At 36.9% G+C, this 16,478-nt stretch overlaps 1 protein-coding gene across 3 annotated transcripts in view; it reads right to left on the reverse strand.

Annotated features, from left to right (window-relative positions):
• Positions 1–322: 322 nt before the first annotated feature.
• Positions 323–16,478, reverse strand: part of ATP6V1A (ATPase H+ transporting V1 subunit A) — a 55,593-nt gene continuing 39,437 nt past the window's right edge. For all 3 annotated transcript variants that reach the window (XM_004272049.4, XM_049710318.1, XM_033432142.2), the window contains exons 7-15: positions 15,692–15,854; positions 15,055–15,163; positions 10,646–10,768; positions 10,438–10,552; positions 9,560–9,623; positions 7,878–8,081; positions 6,435–6,529; positions 4,284–4,455; positions 323–2,526 (exon numbers count right to left, since the gene is read on the reverse strand). In XM_004272049.4, the coding sequence (XP_004272097.1) occupies positions 2,434–2,526; positions 4,284–4,455; positions 6,435–6,529; positions 7,878–8,081; positions 9,560–9,623; positions 10,438–10,552; positions 10,646–10,768; positions 15,055–15,163; positions 15,692–15,854 (1,138 nt within the window). In that variant the 3' untranslated portion in view covers positions 323–2,433. The remainder of the gene's footprint in view (positions 2,527–4,283; positions 4,456–6,434; positions 6,530–7,877; positions 8,082–9,559; positions 9,624–10,437; positions 10,553–10,645; positions 10,769–15,054; positions 15,164–15,691; positions 15,855–16,478) is intronic.

The raw sequence follows: 16,478 nt of genomic DNA on the forward strand, positions 1-16,478 counted from the left end.
TTGCCAAAAGTAGAGATGAGTACACTGATTTCCTTTCATTTATAAGTCTACTTTTAGAAACCATTCATTTTTTCAATTTAAAGTAATATTCAGAATGCTATGGGATTCCATGTACTATATTTCCAAATCACAGTGGTACATGATTATAGGACTTTTTGCAGTCTATAGTGAGGGCGCCAATTCAATTTCATGATCTTAAGTAACAATCTATAAAGAGGGAAATGAAAAACTTTGAAGTTCATACTGAAAACAAGCCGAAATACAATAAGGTGGCACGTTTTTTTAGCAGATCTTGCCACACCCACAAAAAAAAGGAAAAATGTTAATTTAAATCCACTTTTTATTCTTTCATAGATTTTAACAATTATACACAACTTTTAACATAAAGATAGTGAAACCTCAAGGATAAGAAGGCAATACATATGACCTCTTCTATTCGTTCGTCAGGATGGAAGGAAGTTTCCAAAGGGTACAATGTGTGAGATTTAACACTGGAAAAATACATATGAAACTTGTTAACTGGCTCCACTTAGGATCAGGCACAGCACAATAAATATAGAACTGCATCATCTTTTTAAAAGACTGTTGTTAACTTTAACACATTCTTACTAAAGAAATATGATCAGTGACCAATGTGAAATTCTACAACATATGGGTGAAGGGACACTTACAGTGAGGCTCTGAGCAGTTTCTCTAGCATGTTCACACCCTTACATCAACATTCTTAAAAAGGAGTAAGAATGTACATTGCAAATTCAGAAAAACACAAAAGAAACTTGGTCAAACTTTCTTCGTCATATCATTCATTACTAACGCAATCCTAGTTTGCTGGTAGGTTTAAGGTAGGAATTGAAAGTTTTTGAAATTCTTTTAATTTCCACTGGTCTTAGGGCCTCTGGGTAGGAGGCCACATTGGAAAGCAAACTGATTCAGCAGCACCATTACATCCACGTCTCAACAAATCACTGCACAATTTTTATCTTCCAATATTCTGAAAGGTTAAAAAAAGATACACGGCAGAATACTTATCCTGAACAGCAGGCCACTGTAAGAACATGTAATCTGCAAGGATTTAAACAAACATAGCTGAATTCTCTAACTGCATCTTTCCTTAACAGACCAAAAGAAATACATTACCTAATGTGCCTTATCATACAAACACAGAAACTTTTATTTTAAAACATATACTTAAAAGATAGGAAGAAATGATCTTTTTTTCACATGACCCAGATTCTGTTATCAGCAGATATAAGAATTAACTTCATCCCTATGAAACAGAATGGAAACTGTTATGCTGCTACAGCTACAGGTATTCTGAGAAATCTTTTGAGCCAGTGAATCAAAAACCATGTGAAAGAATAATATTTTTTACGATCAGGAAGCTGGTTGTTCAAAAATTCAATTAGCAAACAAACAAACATGTGACACATGTCATTATCTTGTAAAAACATAGTGCCACTCTGGCCCCAAGAATCACTAAAGCCCAGCTGGTCCTTAAAGGTGCAAACAGCCTTTAACCACTACTAAATATCTTCTCTGTGGCATTTTACTGCCTATCACATTGCCACATGATTCTTAGAAGCTTAGGGTTCTACGATGTTTGAGGAAAAAAAAGAGGGTGTGATGTGGATCAAGTTCTCGGTGATTGTTTTAAACATAATTTTAAAAAGAATTTCCTAGTAATGTAGTATAATAGTCCTTGATACCGAATTTTTCCTAGTGAAGTAAAATAGGCTTTAACAAGATGATGTTAATCTAAGTTTGATCACCTGGCTTCTTTTTCACTTTTTTAGAGGTCACTGATTCATCTATTGTGCTGAGTCCCACAAATGCCTGCTTTAAAAACAGTACAGTTCTCAACAGTTTCCCACAAATATTCTTGATTTATACTGGGGGAAGCAACACATAATAGAAACATTAATTATTCATGTTTTAAAAAAGTAAGTATTTCCTACAAAGCAGGTTACTTAGCAAAATGCTAAGCTGCAAATAACTTTACCACACAGATGTTGAGTCATTTCACAATGAACCTGACAAAATGTATAGAAGTCTGGCCTTCCATTCCAAAGCCATTGCAAAGAGAGTACACGCGGTAGTCCTGTTTACAATTTAATGGCGATGAGGAAAGGGCAAACCTAGGACAAGGAGAGACGTCATCCTACATACACGTTTACAGTAGTGTAGCCATTGTATATCCTATTTACTACATTCACCACTTTGGAGAAAGGATCAGGGAGGCCCTTCAAACACTGGAACAAAGGAATGTTTGTTTTATATAAGACCTACCAAATAAACAGGGAAACAAATGATAACACACATAGGCTCTAGTCTCAAAGCTGCACAATAAAGAAGCAAAGGGTTTGAGATGAGAAATTTAGGAAAATATACACATATGAGAGCTTGCTAAGGAAAAGGAGGAAAGAAATCACAGTTCTAATCTTCAAGGCTACGGAATGCATTCTGCATATCTTCAAGAAGCTGTGCATAGTCGGCCTTGATCTTTGCCTCACCATCTTTCACTGGATCCTGAAAGAAGACATGACAGAATTCAATTTACCTTTGGAAAATAATTTTTAGAACACATAGTGAGTTATTTATATTTACTGTATTTGAGTACTAGGTTGAGGTACACTGGTAAAACACAGGCAGGAGGCAGAATTAACCTTATTTTTCTTTTTTCCTTTAAGGGTAGAAATGTATAAAGTAGTCGTCCAACCAAACAGAAGACAAAATTTCCGTTCTGTGTCTTCCTTGCTAACTGTATTCAACAACCAATGGATTTACCCTCAACGATATGCAAAATATTAGGGAATTACGCAGCAATGTGTATTAGATGCATTCCTCTCTGTGTATATGATAGTTGGAATTTAATCAAAACAGAATTTACTATTCAAGGTCTGGTAGTATCACCTTGGGACGGGGGGAGTAAAATTTCTAAAATAACCTCAAAATGCACCCCATTTAAAATCTGTATGGAAAGCAACTTAATTGAGTAAAATGTATGAAAGAAACCTTAAAGTGTTTAAGCCCTCTGACCCAATCATTCCACTTCTGAGAACATATACTAGGAAAATACACAAAACCAACTACATGAACAAAGCTGTCCATACCAACAACTGGAAATTTCCTAAATGCCTAAGAATAGGAAAATATTATTCTCCAGCCACAAAATAGTGCTATAGAAAAATACTTAATGATATTAAAGAACAACTGAAATGTTAATTTGATACAATATACCTGTAAACAGAAAAAAGACAGCACCTTTAGTTATACTACCAGAAGTCATCACTATTATATTATTGCATATATTTTTTTATCATCTTCCTATGAACGTATAATTTTAAAAAATAAAATTTGGATCAAATTACATATGGAATTTCTTTGCAACCAACTTTTTTCACTAATTATACCATAAGCGTTTCCCTGTGTCTTTGGATATTCTTTGAAAAAAAGATGTTAATGCCTTTATAATATTTTTGCTGTAATGTACATGCCACAATGGCTCCATTCACTTTTGGATGACATTTAAAAGTTTAATATACAATCTTTTACATACATCCATATCAAAATCTCTAATTATTTCCTTGGGCTATATGTTTTGAAATGGAAAGACAGGACTCAAAGGGTGTGAATATTTTAAAATCCTTGATACAGTGAGTGTCTATACAAATTTACTTCCAAACTATAATGCAAACACTATATACATAACATACACATTCAGAGAATCACTCTTAATTTCTCAGTAGGAGATTAGTAAATATACTTGGATGTCATGACTTAGAAATAATTAAATACAACTCAACTGATTAAGTATTTTAAAAACAATCTTACACATTTGAGTTTCTACAGATAATTTCACTTAATTATCTATTTATGTCTTGTGTACTTCCCAAAGAATGAGAGTCTACTTAAAAGTAAAAATGATGTGTAATAGGATACTTGAAGTAAGCAGCAGAAATCGTTTCAGAGGAGCATCGGGATTAGATATTAACAGGCACTTGAGGTAACATAATTGCTGCTTAGCAATGATTTTAGCTCTAAATTGCCTGGCAGTTAAGACAAAAGGGAAAACACGTCAGCGTTTACTTTAGATGTGACATACTATAGTCTTTACCATGTGAATTCCTATTTGAACATAGCTTTGAGGTCTCTTCTGGTTTTACATAACCCGAGCATGTATGAAAATGATAAATGCCAGTTTCACACACCAGGTTTGGGACCCAAATATTTTAAAAAATCAAAAAGAAACTACTAAAAAAAGTTTATGGTAGAAACAAATATACCTTGAATTTCATGGAGGAAAGCTTATAGAGGATCTCCCCCATGTGCTCACGGATAATGGACCATGTGATTTTATTGTCACTCTGGGCAGTGGTTTCAACAGCTCTGCGGGCCATATCATAAAATGCAATCATGTTGGACAGCATCCCTACTGTCTTGTAAAATGGGCAGAACCTAGGATAAATGAAAGTCACAATAATAAACAAAAACAAAATCCAAAGCAAGTTCATAGTTTTTACTTCATCTGTAAAATACCAGAGCATTAACTTCTTTATTTAGATATGCACACTACTTACATTTATTGCATGATACATAAGGAATGAAAAAAGAATAGTGGAAAAGATCAATAATACTTAACCAGAGTTTTTGGACAGAGATGTCTCAGGAATAGGGGGTGGAGCTATGTATTCTTTTATTTAAAGAGTGACGTTAATTTTTGTTAACACAATCAAACAGGAAGAACAATGAAACAGTACTGCTACAATCTAATGACCTCTGAGGGTTTGTGTTTGTACAGTGCAGTTAAAGCAGTTACCCAAATGGTAAAATAACTGAGTTGTAAAGACTCCCTTGTGACAGTCGGTGAAGGTTTAATAAATAATAGGAAAGCAGGGAACTGCAATTTCCTAAAGTTAATAAGCATTTCCTTTCTCCATTAATGTGTTCACTTTCATTTACCCATATCTTTTAATAATGAAGACACAGAAGTTAATATTCAACTTGCATCACATGCTTTCTAATCAAATTTCCAACGCATTTAAACTTACTTGCATACACAATTGCATGCACACTCTCAATTACACTCTCTTCAAATGATTTTCCCTTTGTGGAGATATCTTTGTGTGGATGCTTCCTAGAGCTTCTTAAGTTCCTGATAGGTTTTTTTTGAGCCTTACTGATTATACTGTCATATTTTCTGCTTGTCTTACATTCTGGTAATCTTCCTATGTGTTCAGTTTCCACTTTAGTCTTATACAGGGCCAAATATGATTGAGGGAGAAAAACTAGCCTATGATGAAAGGGTTCAAATGATTAAAGTTTAAAAGAAATGGGAACTTTTAAATAAGCCATGGAAGTAGCAGAGACAATAATGAAAAACAAGCACTGGGCAGGAGTAGCAGGGACTGGTGAGACGTCCGACAGGGACTTCAGTAGAAAGAAAAAGAATAGGATTCTTGGGCTTCCCTGGTGACGCAGTGGTTAAGAATCCACCTGCCAATGCAGGGGACATGAGTTCGAGTCCTCGTCCAGGAAAACCTCACATGCCGCGGAGCAACTAAGCCCGTGCACCGCAACGGCTGAGCCTGCACTCTAGAGCCCACGAGCCACAACTACTGAGCCCACGTGCCACAATGGTGAAGTCCGCATGCCTAGAGCCTGTGCTCTGCAATAAGAGAAGCCACCAAAATGAGAAGCCCGTGCTCTGCAACAAAGAGTAGCCCCCGCTCTCTGCAACTAGAGGAAGACTGCGCGCAGCAACGACGACCCAATGCAGTCATAAATAAATAAATAAATAAATAAATATACAAAGAATATAACTCTTGGGAAATGAGGCACGAAAGTATATTATTTAGGAAAAGAGTAGAAGAGGCACAGGCTGTGGTAACAGGTAGTGAGAAAAGCTTCTGAAAGAGGCAATGATCCCCAGGCTCCGTACACTAAGCCACAATTTAATCTAATTAAAGATGGCTGGATAATGAGTGAAAACACTGTCATAACTGGAAAAATGAGCCAACTCAAGATAAGGGAACATACTGGATCACTAGATGTCTGCTATGAAAATATAAAATAAACCTTTACACTGAGTCAGAGTGTGTCTGTATGAGAAAAAAAAGGCGGGGAGGGTTTTGTTTTGTTTTTTGGTTTTTTTTGCGGTATGCGGGCCTCTCACTGTTGTGGCCTCTCCTGTTGCGGAGCACAGGCTCCGGACGTGCAGGCTCAGCAGCCATGGCTCACGGGCCCAGCCGCTCCGCGGTATGTGGGATCTTCCAGGACTGGGGCATGAACCTGTGTCCCCTGCATCAGCAGGCGGACTCTCAACCACTGTGCCACCAGGGAAGCCCCGAGGGGAGGGTTTTAATGTGTAGGCAGCTCCTTCTTCAAAACTTGATAGAATATCCTCAAATTAAAAAAAGAAAATCAGGCTAGATTACCTGTCATAAGGAGTATATCCATTTTGTTGAAGGAAATCATCTTTGATAAGTTTTGCTACCTCCAGAGTGATTTTATCTGTTTCTGCTAGTGAAGCCTAGAAGAGGAAAAAATACATTTTTAGAAATTTACTGCCACAACGTGGGACCAATAGTTCTAACCAGTTAGCATGCAGAAACCACATAATCAACACACTATCACCTATCATTAATAAATTCACTTCAGGGGCTTCCCTGGTGGCGCAGCGGTTGGGAGTCTGCCTGCCGATGCAGGGGACACAGGTTCGTGCCCTGGTCTGGGAAGATCCCACATGCCGCGGAGCGGCTGGGCCCGTAAGCCATGGCCGCTGAGCCTGCGCGTCCGGAGCCTGTGCTCCGCAACGGGAGAGGCCACAACAGTGAGAGGCCCGCGTACCGCAAAAAAAATAAAAATTAAAAAAAAATTTTTAAAAATAATAAATTCACTTCATAACTGCTTCCTGATTGATGTTCTTTTTTGGATTTTGCTGTGAAAACATATAACATAAATTTACCATCGTAACCATTTTTAAGTGTAGTTCAGTAGGTTAAGTATGTTCACATTGTTGTGAAACAGATTTCCATAACTTTTCATCTTACAAATTTGAAACTCTATACCTATTAAACAACAACTCCCCTCCTGCCCTCCCGGTCCCAGTTAACCACTACTCTACTTTCTACTTCTATGAATTTGACTACTTCAGATACGTTACATATAAGTATTTGTCTTTTTGTGACTCGTTTATTTCACCTAACATAATGTCCCCTCAAAGTTCATCCATGTTGCAACATGTGTTTGAATTTCCCTTCCTTCTCAAGGCTGAAATGGAATATTAATTCCATTGTGTGTGCATGTGTGTGCGCGTGCGCACGTGAGTGTGTTGCAAAGGACATCTGGGTTGCTCCCACCTTTTAGTGCTTAGATGTTTCTATGAACGTGGGTACACAAACAGGCTGATTTTTTTTGAAACACCACATTGAGAGAGAAATGCCCAGCCAACCCTTAGCTATTCCAGTCATCCTAGCCCGGGCACCAGACATGTGAGGGAAGAAACTTTCAAATGACTATGGTCTCAGCCACCATATGACTGCAAAAACTGTATGAGGGGACCCAAGCAAGACTTCCCATCTGAGTCCACTAAACCCAAAAACCATGAGCAAAAAAACACTACTTAAGCCACTATATGTCAGAGTGGTTTGTTATTCAATAGTAATCTAAACACCAATCATCTTTCTACTTTCCATAACACAAGCAGGTCCCTCAAATATCTTCTGGATAAAGGAATAATCTAAAATCCTATTAGTTTAAAAAATATTTAATAAATACTAATTCTCCCAGCAAGAATCCGCATATCCAAGGTTCTGTTTGTCCTTAAAAAGCTTCACTGCAACTCACAGACCTGTCTTCCACAAGATTTTACAACCTACCTTTCCCACAAGCTGTACAATTTCTGCCAAGTCTTCTTCTTCCTGCAGAATCTCCTTAGCTTTGGTCCTCAGAGGAACAAACTCTGTGAAGTGTTTGTCATAGTACTCATCCAAGGCACGCATGTACTTGCTGTAGCTGATCAGCCAGTTGACAGACGGGAAATGCTTCCGTTGAGCTAGTTTCTTATCTAAGCCCCAGAATACCTGATTTAAAGACAAAATCAAAAACAAAACATAAAAATTTTTCTTAAATACAATTTTTTTTGAAGTATTGAAATGTATTTGTTTGTCCTAAATATGCAATTCTATACTTTTCTGGTCAAATTATTTATCTTTTTAGTATATAACAAGTATACGTGAAATAGAATAAAACTGCAAATAGGAAAATGTATTTCTTTTAGTTTCAGTATGGGTAATATCTACAAATCAAAATTTCCTTAATAGTATGTCAAATCTGATAGCAAAAACACTGACTCCTTTGAAGATTATGACAGTGCAATATAAACAGATGAACCACAAAATGCTTATTAAGATAGATACTTCACTTTAATGAAAACCTCTAAATGTTCTGAATAAATTCAGTTCCCTATCATTAAGGGCCAATCCTAAAAGATGTGACAGTCATTTTTCTGAGGCCAAACATTCATATGTATTTTATGCGTTCCTAACTTTGCTCCCCATTTCCCGGCAATTAAAAATTCAAAATTTCAGCAAAGGTTAAACATCTTGAAAGTTGTAAATTTAGCCTCTACCACGTCCTTTTATCTGAAACTGACAGAAATATAGGCAAATATTCTATTTTTCCCATATGAATAATACATATGCTTATAAATGTATCAACATTAAAAAAATTATAGCTCTGATTTATATACATCTTTCATTTAGGCTTACTTTTTAAAAATTTTTTATTTATTTATTTTTTATACAGCAGGTTCTTACTGGTTGTCTATTTTATACATATTAGTGTATACATGTCAATCCCAATTTTCCAGTTCATCCCCGCCCCCCACCGCCCCCAGGCTTACTTTTAATGGCCAAGTTGGCTGGCTATCCACTAGAATTCATGCCCTTGTCACCGGGAAGCTGCCTAGGCAGAAACTACACTTTCCAAGTTTTGCTTTCATCTGGGTGTGGCTAACGGAATGAGTGGAGTGACCAGGCCTGAGCCCAAAGTAGGTGTGCCTTCTACACAGTCCGCCTGTACCAGCCACATGCAGACAACTACCAGGCTAGGTGGAGCCCAAGGTAGAAGAAGCGCTGGTTCTGGATTACTGTGGAATGGAAAAGAGCTGCCCTCTAATAGGGTTACCTGCCTTGGACCATACCACGAGGAGAAACTTCTATGGGGCTTTTGCCATTATATCTTTTTTGGGCCCATTTATTTCTACTCCTAGGGTTACTCTAACTCGAAGTGTAGTATTACTCTAACACGAATAAAACTTTGCTACCCGGATGTATTTTCCACTTACAGAATATTAAATCTATTATAAACTCTAGAAAAAGAGCTAAGAAAGAACAGACAGCACTGAAGACTTTCAGTAGTAACAATGTTGCTAAAACAGACTTTACCGCTGCCTACTCTTCAGTAACCAAATGAAATACTTCACAGTGATGTGGATAACATGAGGACAGCCTGGGGTGGGGTGGAGCTCAGAAGCTGACTACACTAGGGAAAGATATACCTGAACAATACCAAGAGTAGCAGATGTAACCGGATCAGAAAAATCACCACCAGGTGGAGAAACTCTAAATTTAAAAGAAGAAAAAGTCATTAGAAATGCTTATGGAAAATAACTTGTATATAAAAGCAATTTTTTGCAAGTAAATTTTAATGTAAATAACTTTAGAAATATGACCTTCGGAAAGAAAATCTTATACAAAAATCTTAAATAAAAACCAGTACTAAGTTGAAAATTAAGAATGACAACTATTAAACACCTTCTAGTTTGAGAAATGAGACAGATTTAATTATAATCTGTTTCACTATTCTAATCAAACAGATGAAACAGGAAGGAAGGAAGAGGTCTGAGAACAAAGTATGGCTTTATGTGGGGATCGTGAATCTTCACATTGTTTTTATCATGATACAGTCTTACCTTAACGTGTCTATAATTTTCTAAATTATTTCTATGATATTGTGACTTGAATATAATAAATCAGTCAAGTCAAATCTATAGTACCAGAACATGTAGAGATGACCTAAACATGTGCATTTTAAAGAGCTCCTTGGATGACTCAAGTGCAACCTTGGTTAAGAATCACTGCTCTCGGGCTTCCCTGGTGGCACAGTGGTTGGGAGTCCGCCTGCTGATGCAGGGGGCGTGGGTTCGTGCCCCGGTCCGGGAGGATCCCACATGCCACGGAGCGGCTGGGCCCGTGAGCCATGGCCGTTGAGCCTGCGTGTCCGGAGCCTGTGCTCCGCAACGGGAGAGGCCACAACAGTGAGAGGCCCGCGTACCGCAAAAAAAAAAAAAAAATCACTGCTCTCAGGGGGGCTAAATACTGTCTCTTTAAAATAAATAACCTTTTTTCTTATGAAAAGTGCAGTTTTGATACTTACGCTCCTACAATGCTGACACTCCCTTCTCTCTCAGGATTTCCAAGACATTTCACTCTGCCAGCTCGCTCATAGAATGAGGCCAGACGGGCACCGAGATATGCAGGATATCCACTATCTGAAAAATGAAAAGAAATTTTAAGGAGAGGTTATAAACCAATCCCCAAATCCTAACCGTCTTGCTTATGTAATAAGCAATACAAAGACTTACCTGCAGGCATTTCAGCTAAGCGACCAGAGATTTCTCTAAGAGCCTCAGCCCATCTGGAGGTAGAGTCAGCCATCATACTGACGTGATAGCCCATGTCACGGAAATACTCTGACAGTGTAATTCCTAAATTGGGAAGAATAGTACAAGTTATAATCCTATAAAGTATAATCCTGACTTTTTCATCCTTAAGAAAAATTTAAAGCAATAAGTTCCTAAGACTGCAAGCTGTTCACCATAATCTGTGCTGCTTCTTTTGGGCACACAGCTGAATTATATTGTCTAGCCTCCTCTGCATTTAGATGTGGCAAGTAACTGACCCCTATCTAATGGAATGTAAGAGTCATGTGTTCCACCACCAGGCAAGCCACACATCCTTCCATGCTACTTCTTCCTTCTGGCTTACTGAGAGGGCGAGAACTCCCAGGACCCATGGAAGATATGTGTCGAAATGAAAGAGCTCTTTTCAGCCTGCGTCCCAGCCCAAAAATGACAGAATAATGAAGATTGCCTGGATCATCTGAAATAAATGTCTATTATATTGAGCAATTATATGTTTGGGTTTATCATAGCCTAGTATACATTTTTAAAAGTAGGAAAAGACTTTCCTCCCATTCATTGTTGAGATAATTAGACATAGGCATCAAAAAATCCTCAACTAATTAGCTTGTTTGATTATTTTTCAAAAGTAACAAATGTTATTAACGTGAGTAATAATCTTAATTATCCAGATCATTCTGCTATGCAGATTGGGTCCTCTCCTGTAAAATCACATACAGTAAACCACTTAGAAGAAGCTAATATACAGAAAGAAGTCCTGGGTTCTACTTCCTATTCTGTCATTAATCTTAGCAAAATAACTTCATTTCCCAGTGTGGTTTCCTAATCTGTGAAAATGGAATAACTCTCACCCTATCTATCTACACATATCAGATGAAAAGATTTCTATAAATGCCCTCTGCAAAGTACAAAGTACTATACAACTCTAAGATATTAGAAATGTATATTTATTGCTACATCATAAGCAACAGTAGATTCCAGCAAATCTACTGCCCTAATTCCCTTATTTTACCAGTAAAGAAACAGATGCTTATATAAGTAAAACAAAATAGTTGCTGGAAAACTCAGAACTTTACTATTTATCACATCCTTCAGAATAAAAAATACTGACTTAGGCTTCCAAAATATGATCCAAGGAACAAAGTCTTTAAGAAATCCACTTATCATTATTAAGGCTTAAAAAACACAGTAATTATCACATATTTCAATCTGATGGTAGAATCAGATCCTCTCTTATACAAATACGCTATGTCTCTGTGATAACATTCACTAATGCCTGTGTGTACATATTTATTAAAAAGACTTGATAGAAGAGACAGATACACATGACTAAACCTCAAAGAAGTCTCATAGACCACTTTCATAGACCTAAAGATATCAGTGCCTACAAGAAAAAAAAAAAAACCCTCAGACAAAATCAAAAGATAAGCAATCTAGGACAATATCTGCAACTCATAACAGATGAAAGACTGATTTCAAAGAACTTTACCTCCATATGATAAACAACTACTACCAATACAAAAATGGACAGAAGGCAGTTTTCAAATGGTGAATACACACAGAAAAGATGCTAGCTCACTGTAAGAAATACAGACCGAATAGGCATCTAATAAAGCAGGGACGGTAAAATGCTAATTATCAGATCTAGGTGTGGGGTACATGGGTATTCACTGTAATATTCTTTCAACTTTTCTGTATGATAATGATCATAAGAAAGTGTTGAAGAAATTAGCATTGGTGAGTATGTGAAGAAGCAGAATTCTTGTCCACTGTTATTCCTTTTGAAGAGCTATTAGAAACTAAAATCTATATTAACAGTTGTATTCTTAGCAATTTTACTTCTAAGAACTTACCTGACAAAAATACAAAGAAACATGCGCATAAAACATACAAAGCCACAGTGTAAAAAAACATGCTTAAGAATGTTTTATGGTGTGAAGTTTGTGGGAGCAAAAAAATTATCAATAATCCAAGTGCCCCCTAAAAGGATGCTGGTTAAATAAATTACGATATATCCATACAAAGGGATACTGTGCAGCCATTTAAAAGAAGTAGGTAGACTTCTTGTCCTAAAATAGTAGATGAGTATGTCACTTTCTCCTTCTTCTCATAAGAGTAACCACCAAACAAGGAGAACAAGAAATACAGAAACACAAACTCCATAGTCAAAAACTAGGGGCCATGTTTAGCTTCACAACAAAATAATGAGGAAAGCCAACTAAATGAGATAAAAAACAAACAAGGGAGTGGAAAGACACCAAGAATTCACCTGAGGCTGCACATCTCAGATTAAGCTTTTGCAAACCAGAAGGTACATCCTGAGGGGTAAAACCAAGAATCCGTTGTCTGGAACACAGTAAAAGGGGTACAGGTCTAGTGGCAGGGGTTCCTTGGACCCAGTTTGGCATCAAGGGGAAGTAGAGAGATGGGGACCCAAAAAAAAGGAAGGCACTCCTTTTCAGTAAGTAAAAAGTGAATGAGGCAGGGTAGAAGAGAAAGAATTCATTGTAAGTGGCCTTGTAGCTGCGGATTTTTGTTGGCAGGAAAGAAAAAGTAAAATAACTTACACAACTCTATGCTATAACAAACTTCACAGATTACCAGGAAGAATTCCTGCTACCCTGGACCATAGTAACAACCATTCCCTCCCATCTCCTGCAAAGATGAGTAATAGCAATAATAAACATCAGCACAGGAACAAAAATAAAAGAAAAAAAGAGACAGAAGAGCAGAGTACAACAATGAACCTGCCAAGAAACAAATGAAAACTGTGACCACAATTAATTAATAAAAGAAAATCTTAATATTGCATCCTACCACAAAATAAAAATCTCAAGGAGTATACAGTAAGATCACAAAAGATGTTTCATGAGCCAGCAGAACTCAGCAAAGAGCTAGAAGAACATAAAGGCTTCACTGGAAGCAATACAAAGAATACACGTTGATTATCCTGTTAAAAAATGGATAAAAGGCTAAATAAAAAGAATTAGAGAGGAAATGATGCATATGGAAACAGCTAAAGGAGACGCTTTATGTTTAGCTTCAAGAAGATAACCATAATGGAAGAGAAAAAGTTTCAGAAACTATTCTCAAAAATTTTCCAAAATAAAAGACATATTCATAGATTGAAAAGGTATACTATGTCTCAGGAAAAAATTATCAGAACTATCAATACTGGGATATATCCTAATAAAGTTATAAGACTTCAAGGTTAGGACTTCCCTGGTGGCGCCGTGGTTAAGAATCCGCCTGCCAATGCAGGGGACACTGTTTTGAGCCCTGGTCCGGGAAGATCCCACATGCCGCGGAGCAACTAAGCACGTGTGCCAGAACTACTGAACCTGAGCTCTAGAGCCCGCGAGCCACAACTACTGAACCCATGTGCCACAAGTACTGAAGCCTGCGCACCTAAAGTCCGAGCTCCGAAACAAGAGAAGACACTGCAATGAGAAGCCCGTGCAACGCAATGAAGAGTAGCCCCCACTTGTGGCAACTAGAGAAAGCCCGTGCGCAGCAACGAAGACCCAACAATGAAGGTCTGACGCAGCCAAAAAATAAGTAAAAAAAAAAAGACTTCAAAGTTAAAGAGACATTCCTTTGGGTAAAAAGAAAAATCACCTATAAAAGGAAAAAAAGTAGGCCAGCGTCAGATCTCTCCCCAGTACTTAATGCTGAAATAAGGGTTCTCTAGGCAAGAAATACTGATCAAAAAATTTTATACTCTGCCCAACTGTTAAAATTTAAAGGCAGCTGAAAAAACCCAGACTTACAAAGAAACAAGAATTCAAATTTTGTCCAACCATGAAACAAATGGAAAAACTGTAGTCGAGGGACTGCCAGTGGGCATGACTCCATTTCACTAGGTCTAAGGCTAATACAAATACTGGATTTATGGTTATAGAACAGAATACGAACATTATAAATCCTGAAAATGTAGAAATCAAAGCACCAAAAGCTGGATGGAAGTGGGAGCAAAGATGGAAGATAATACATAAACATACTGATATTCAAAGTATTACAGTTCAAAGCTGATAATTCAAGTTATAGAGATACAGATATATTCAGAGATAGAGCAATGGTAAAACAGGTAATGAAAAAAGGAAAACCAGTAGTAGAAGATACATCATTTTAAAGTCATCAAAAAGATTGTGGCAGCTCTATTAATGTCTTAAATTGACATATTCTCAAGATATAATAATATGTGAAATATTAAAAAAAATATTCTAGGAACATGGTTGTGTGTATGTACTTTAGAATGAAAGAAAAGTTCTTTGGCAAAGAAAAAGTTTGGTGCTAGATTTAAACTTAAGAACAGATATGTTAATCGCTTTTATTCCAATTCATATACTCACCAGTATAAATAGAGGCTTCTCTAGCAGCAACAGGCATATTAGAGGTATTGGCTACCAACGCTGTCCTCTTCATAATTGACTCTACCTTACCATCAACCTCCATCGTGAGCTAGAGGCAAACAATCTATTAGTGATCCCTAGAACATTTCAGTCCCCTTTTCACAACTTGTTTATATTTAATCTCTCTTATAATCTGTATTCCCAAAGCCATATTCCCATCACTCCAACCTCTTCCCTCTATCCCACTGTGTGGTAAAGAAAACAGCCAGTATTTCCATTTCATAAATGAAGCCCATTATTTTATGGAAAAAGGAATATTACTACAGTAACCTAGTAGATCATATAAAGGCTATGTAAAGTTCACACCTATAAATATTTTGCCTATTGTATCTTTCTCCCAATAACTGAAAACCACCAGACCACAAAAAGAAACTTTCAAGTGTTTCACTGAAAAATTCAAATTCGTCTCCTTGAGTATACAAACTGAATCACAGATATAATTAGAAAAATTCCTTAAAAGATCCTTGACAAATGAGAGCATTGCTCCAGATTCAACACAAAGCTTTATTAATTGCCAATTAAAGTTGATTAGTGGTATTTTCTCTAGATTAGTATTGGAAGCGTTATAAATACAGACCTCTGGGAAGTCCCGGAGGACTTCAGACATCTCATTTCCTCTCTCACCACATCCTACGTAGATGATCACATCACTGTTGGAATACTTGGATAGAGACTGCGATATCACCGTCTTTCCACAGCCAAAAGCCCCAGGGATTGCAGTAGTTCCTCCCTGTACACATCTATACAAATAAAACAAGCATGGATTACTTTACTCGCTAATACATACCAATAAATAAAGTAGGTAAGTGACACAGAAATACAAGTTAAAGAACGAAAGCACTTTATAATACTGTCATCTGTATCTATATATGTACTTACAAAGATAGATATACAGATAGATATATAACAATTGCTCCCCTAGTTTCCACCTATAGTAGTATATGTTGTTTATTATAAATTAATCATTTCTATCATCTTTAATAGCAAAAAGTGAAAGTATATTCCATAAGGTAACTGAGGAAGAGGAATATGAAAATAAATAAAATAGTACTAATGATATTCTGAATGCTTAAATCAATTAGTTTATGAAAGGACAATGTAAGAATTAAAGCTGAAAGAAAAATATAAACACTTTGAAAGTTGTCTTCTGAGGTAAAAAATAAGATCTAAGAAATTCCTATCTTGTTACAGAGGTAAATAAATGAAGACTTTTGTTAAGGTGTTAAGTCAACCCCCTTTTACCCATTCAATAACGATTTATGAGGTACTTCCAAGGTACTACAAACTATGCTTGGAGATGCTGGAGAGACAACAGCGGAGAAAATAGCCATGTTTCTGTATTCAAAGAGCTCACATTCCAGTGG

This window comes from Orcinus orca, chromosome 5 (genome assembly GCF_937001465.1).
Source record: "Orcinus orca chromosome 5, mOrcOrc1.1, whole genome shotgun sequence".
In the NCBI taxonomy this organism is placed as follows: Eukaryota; Metazoa; Chordata; class Mammalia; order Artiodactyla; family Delphinidae; genus Orcinus; species Orcinus orca.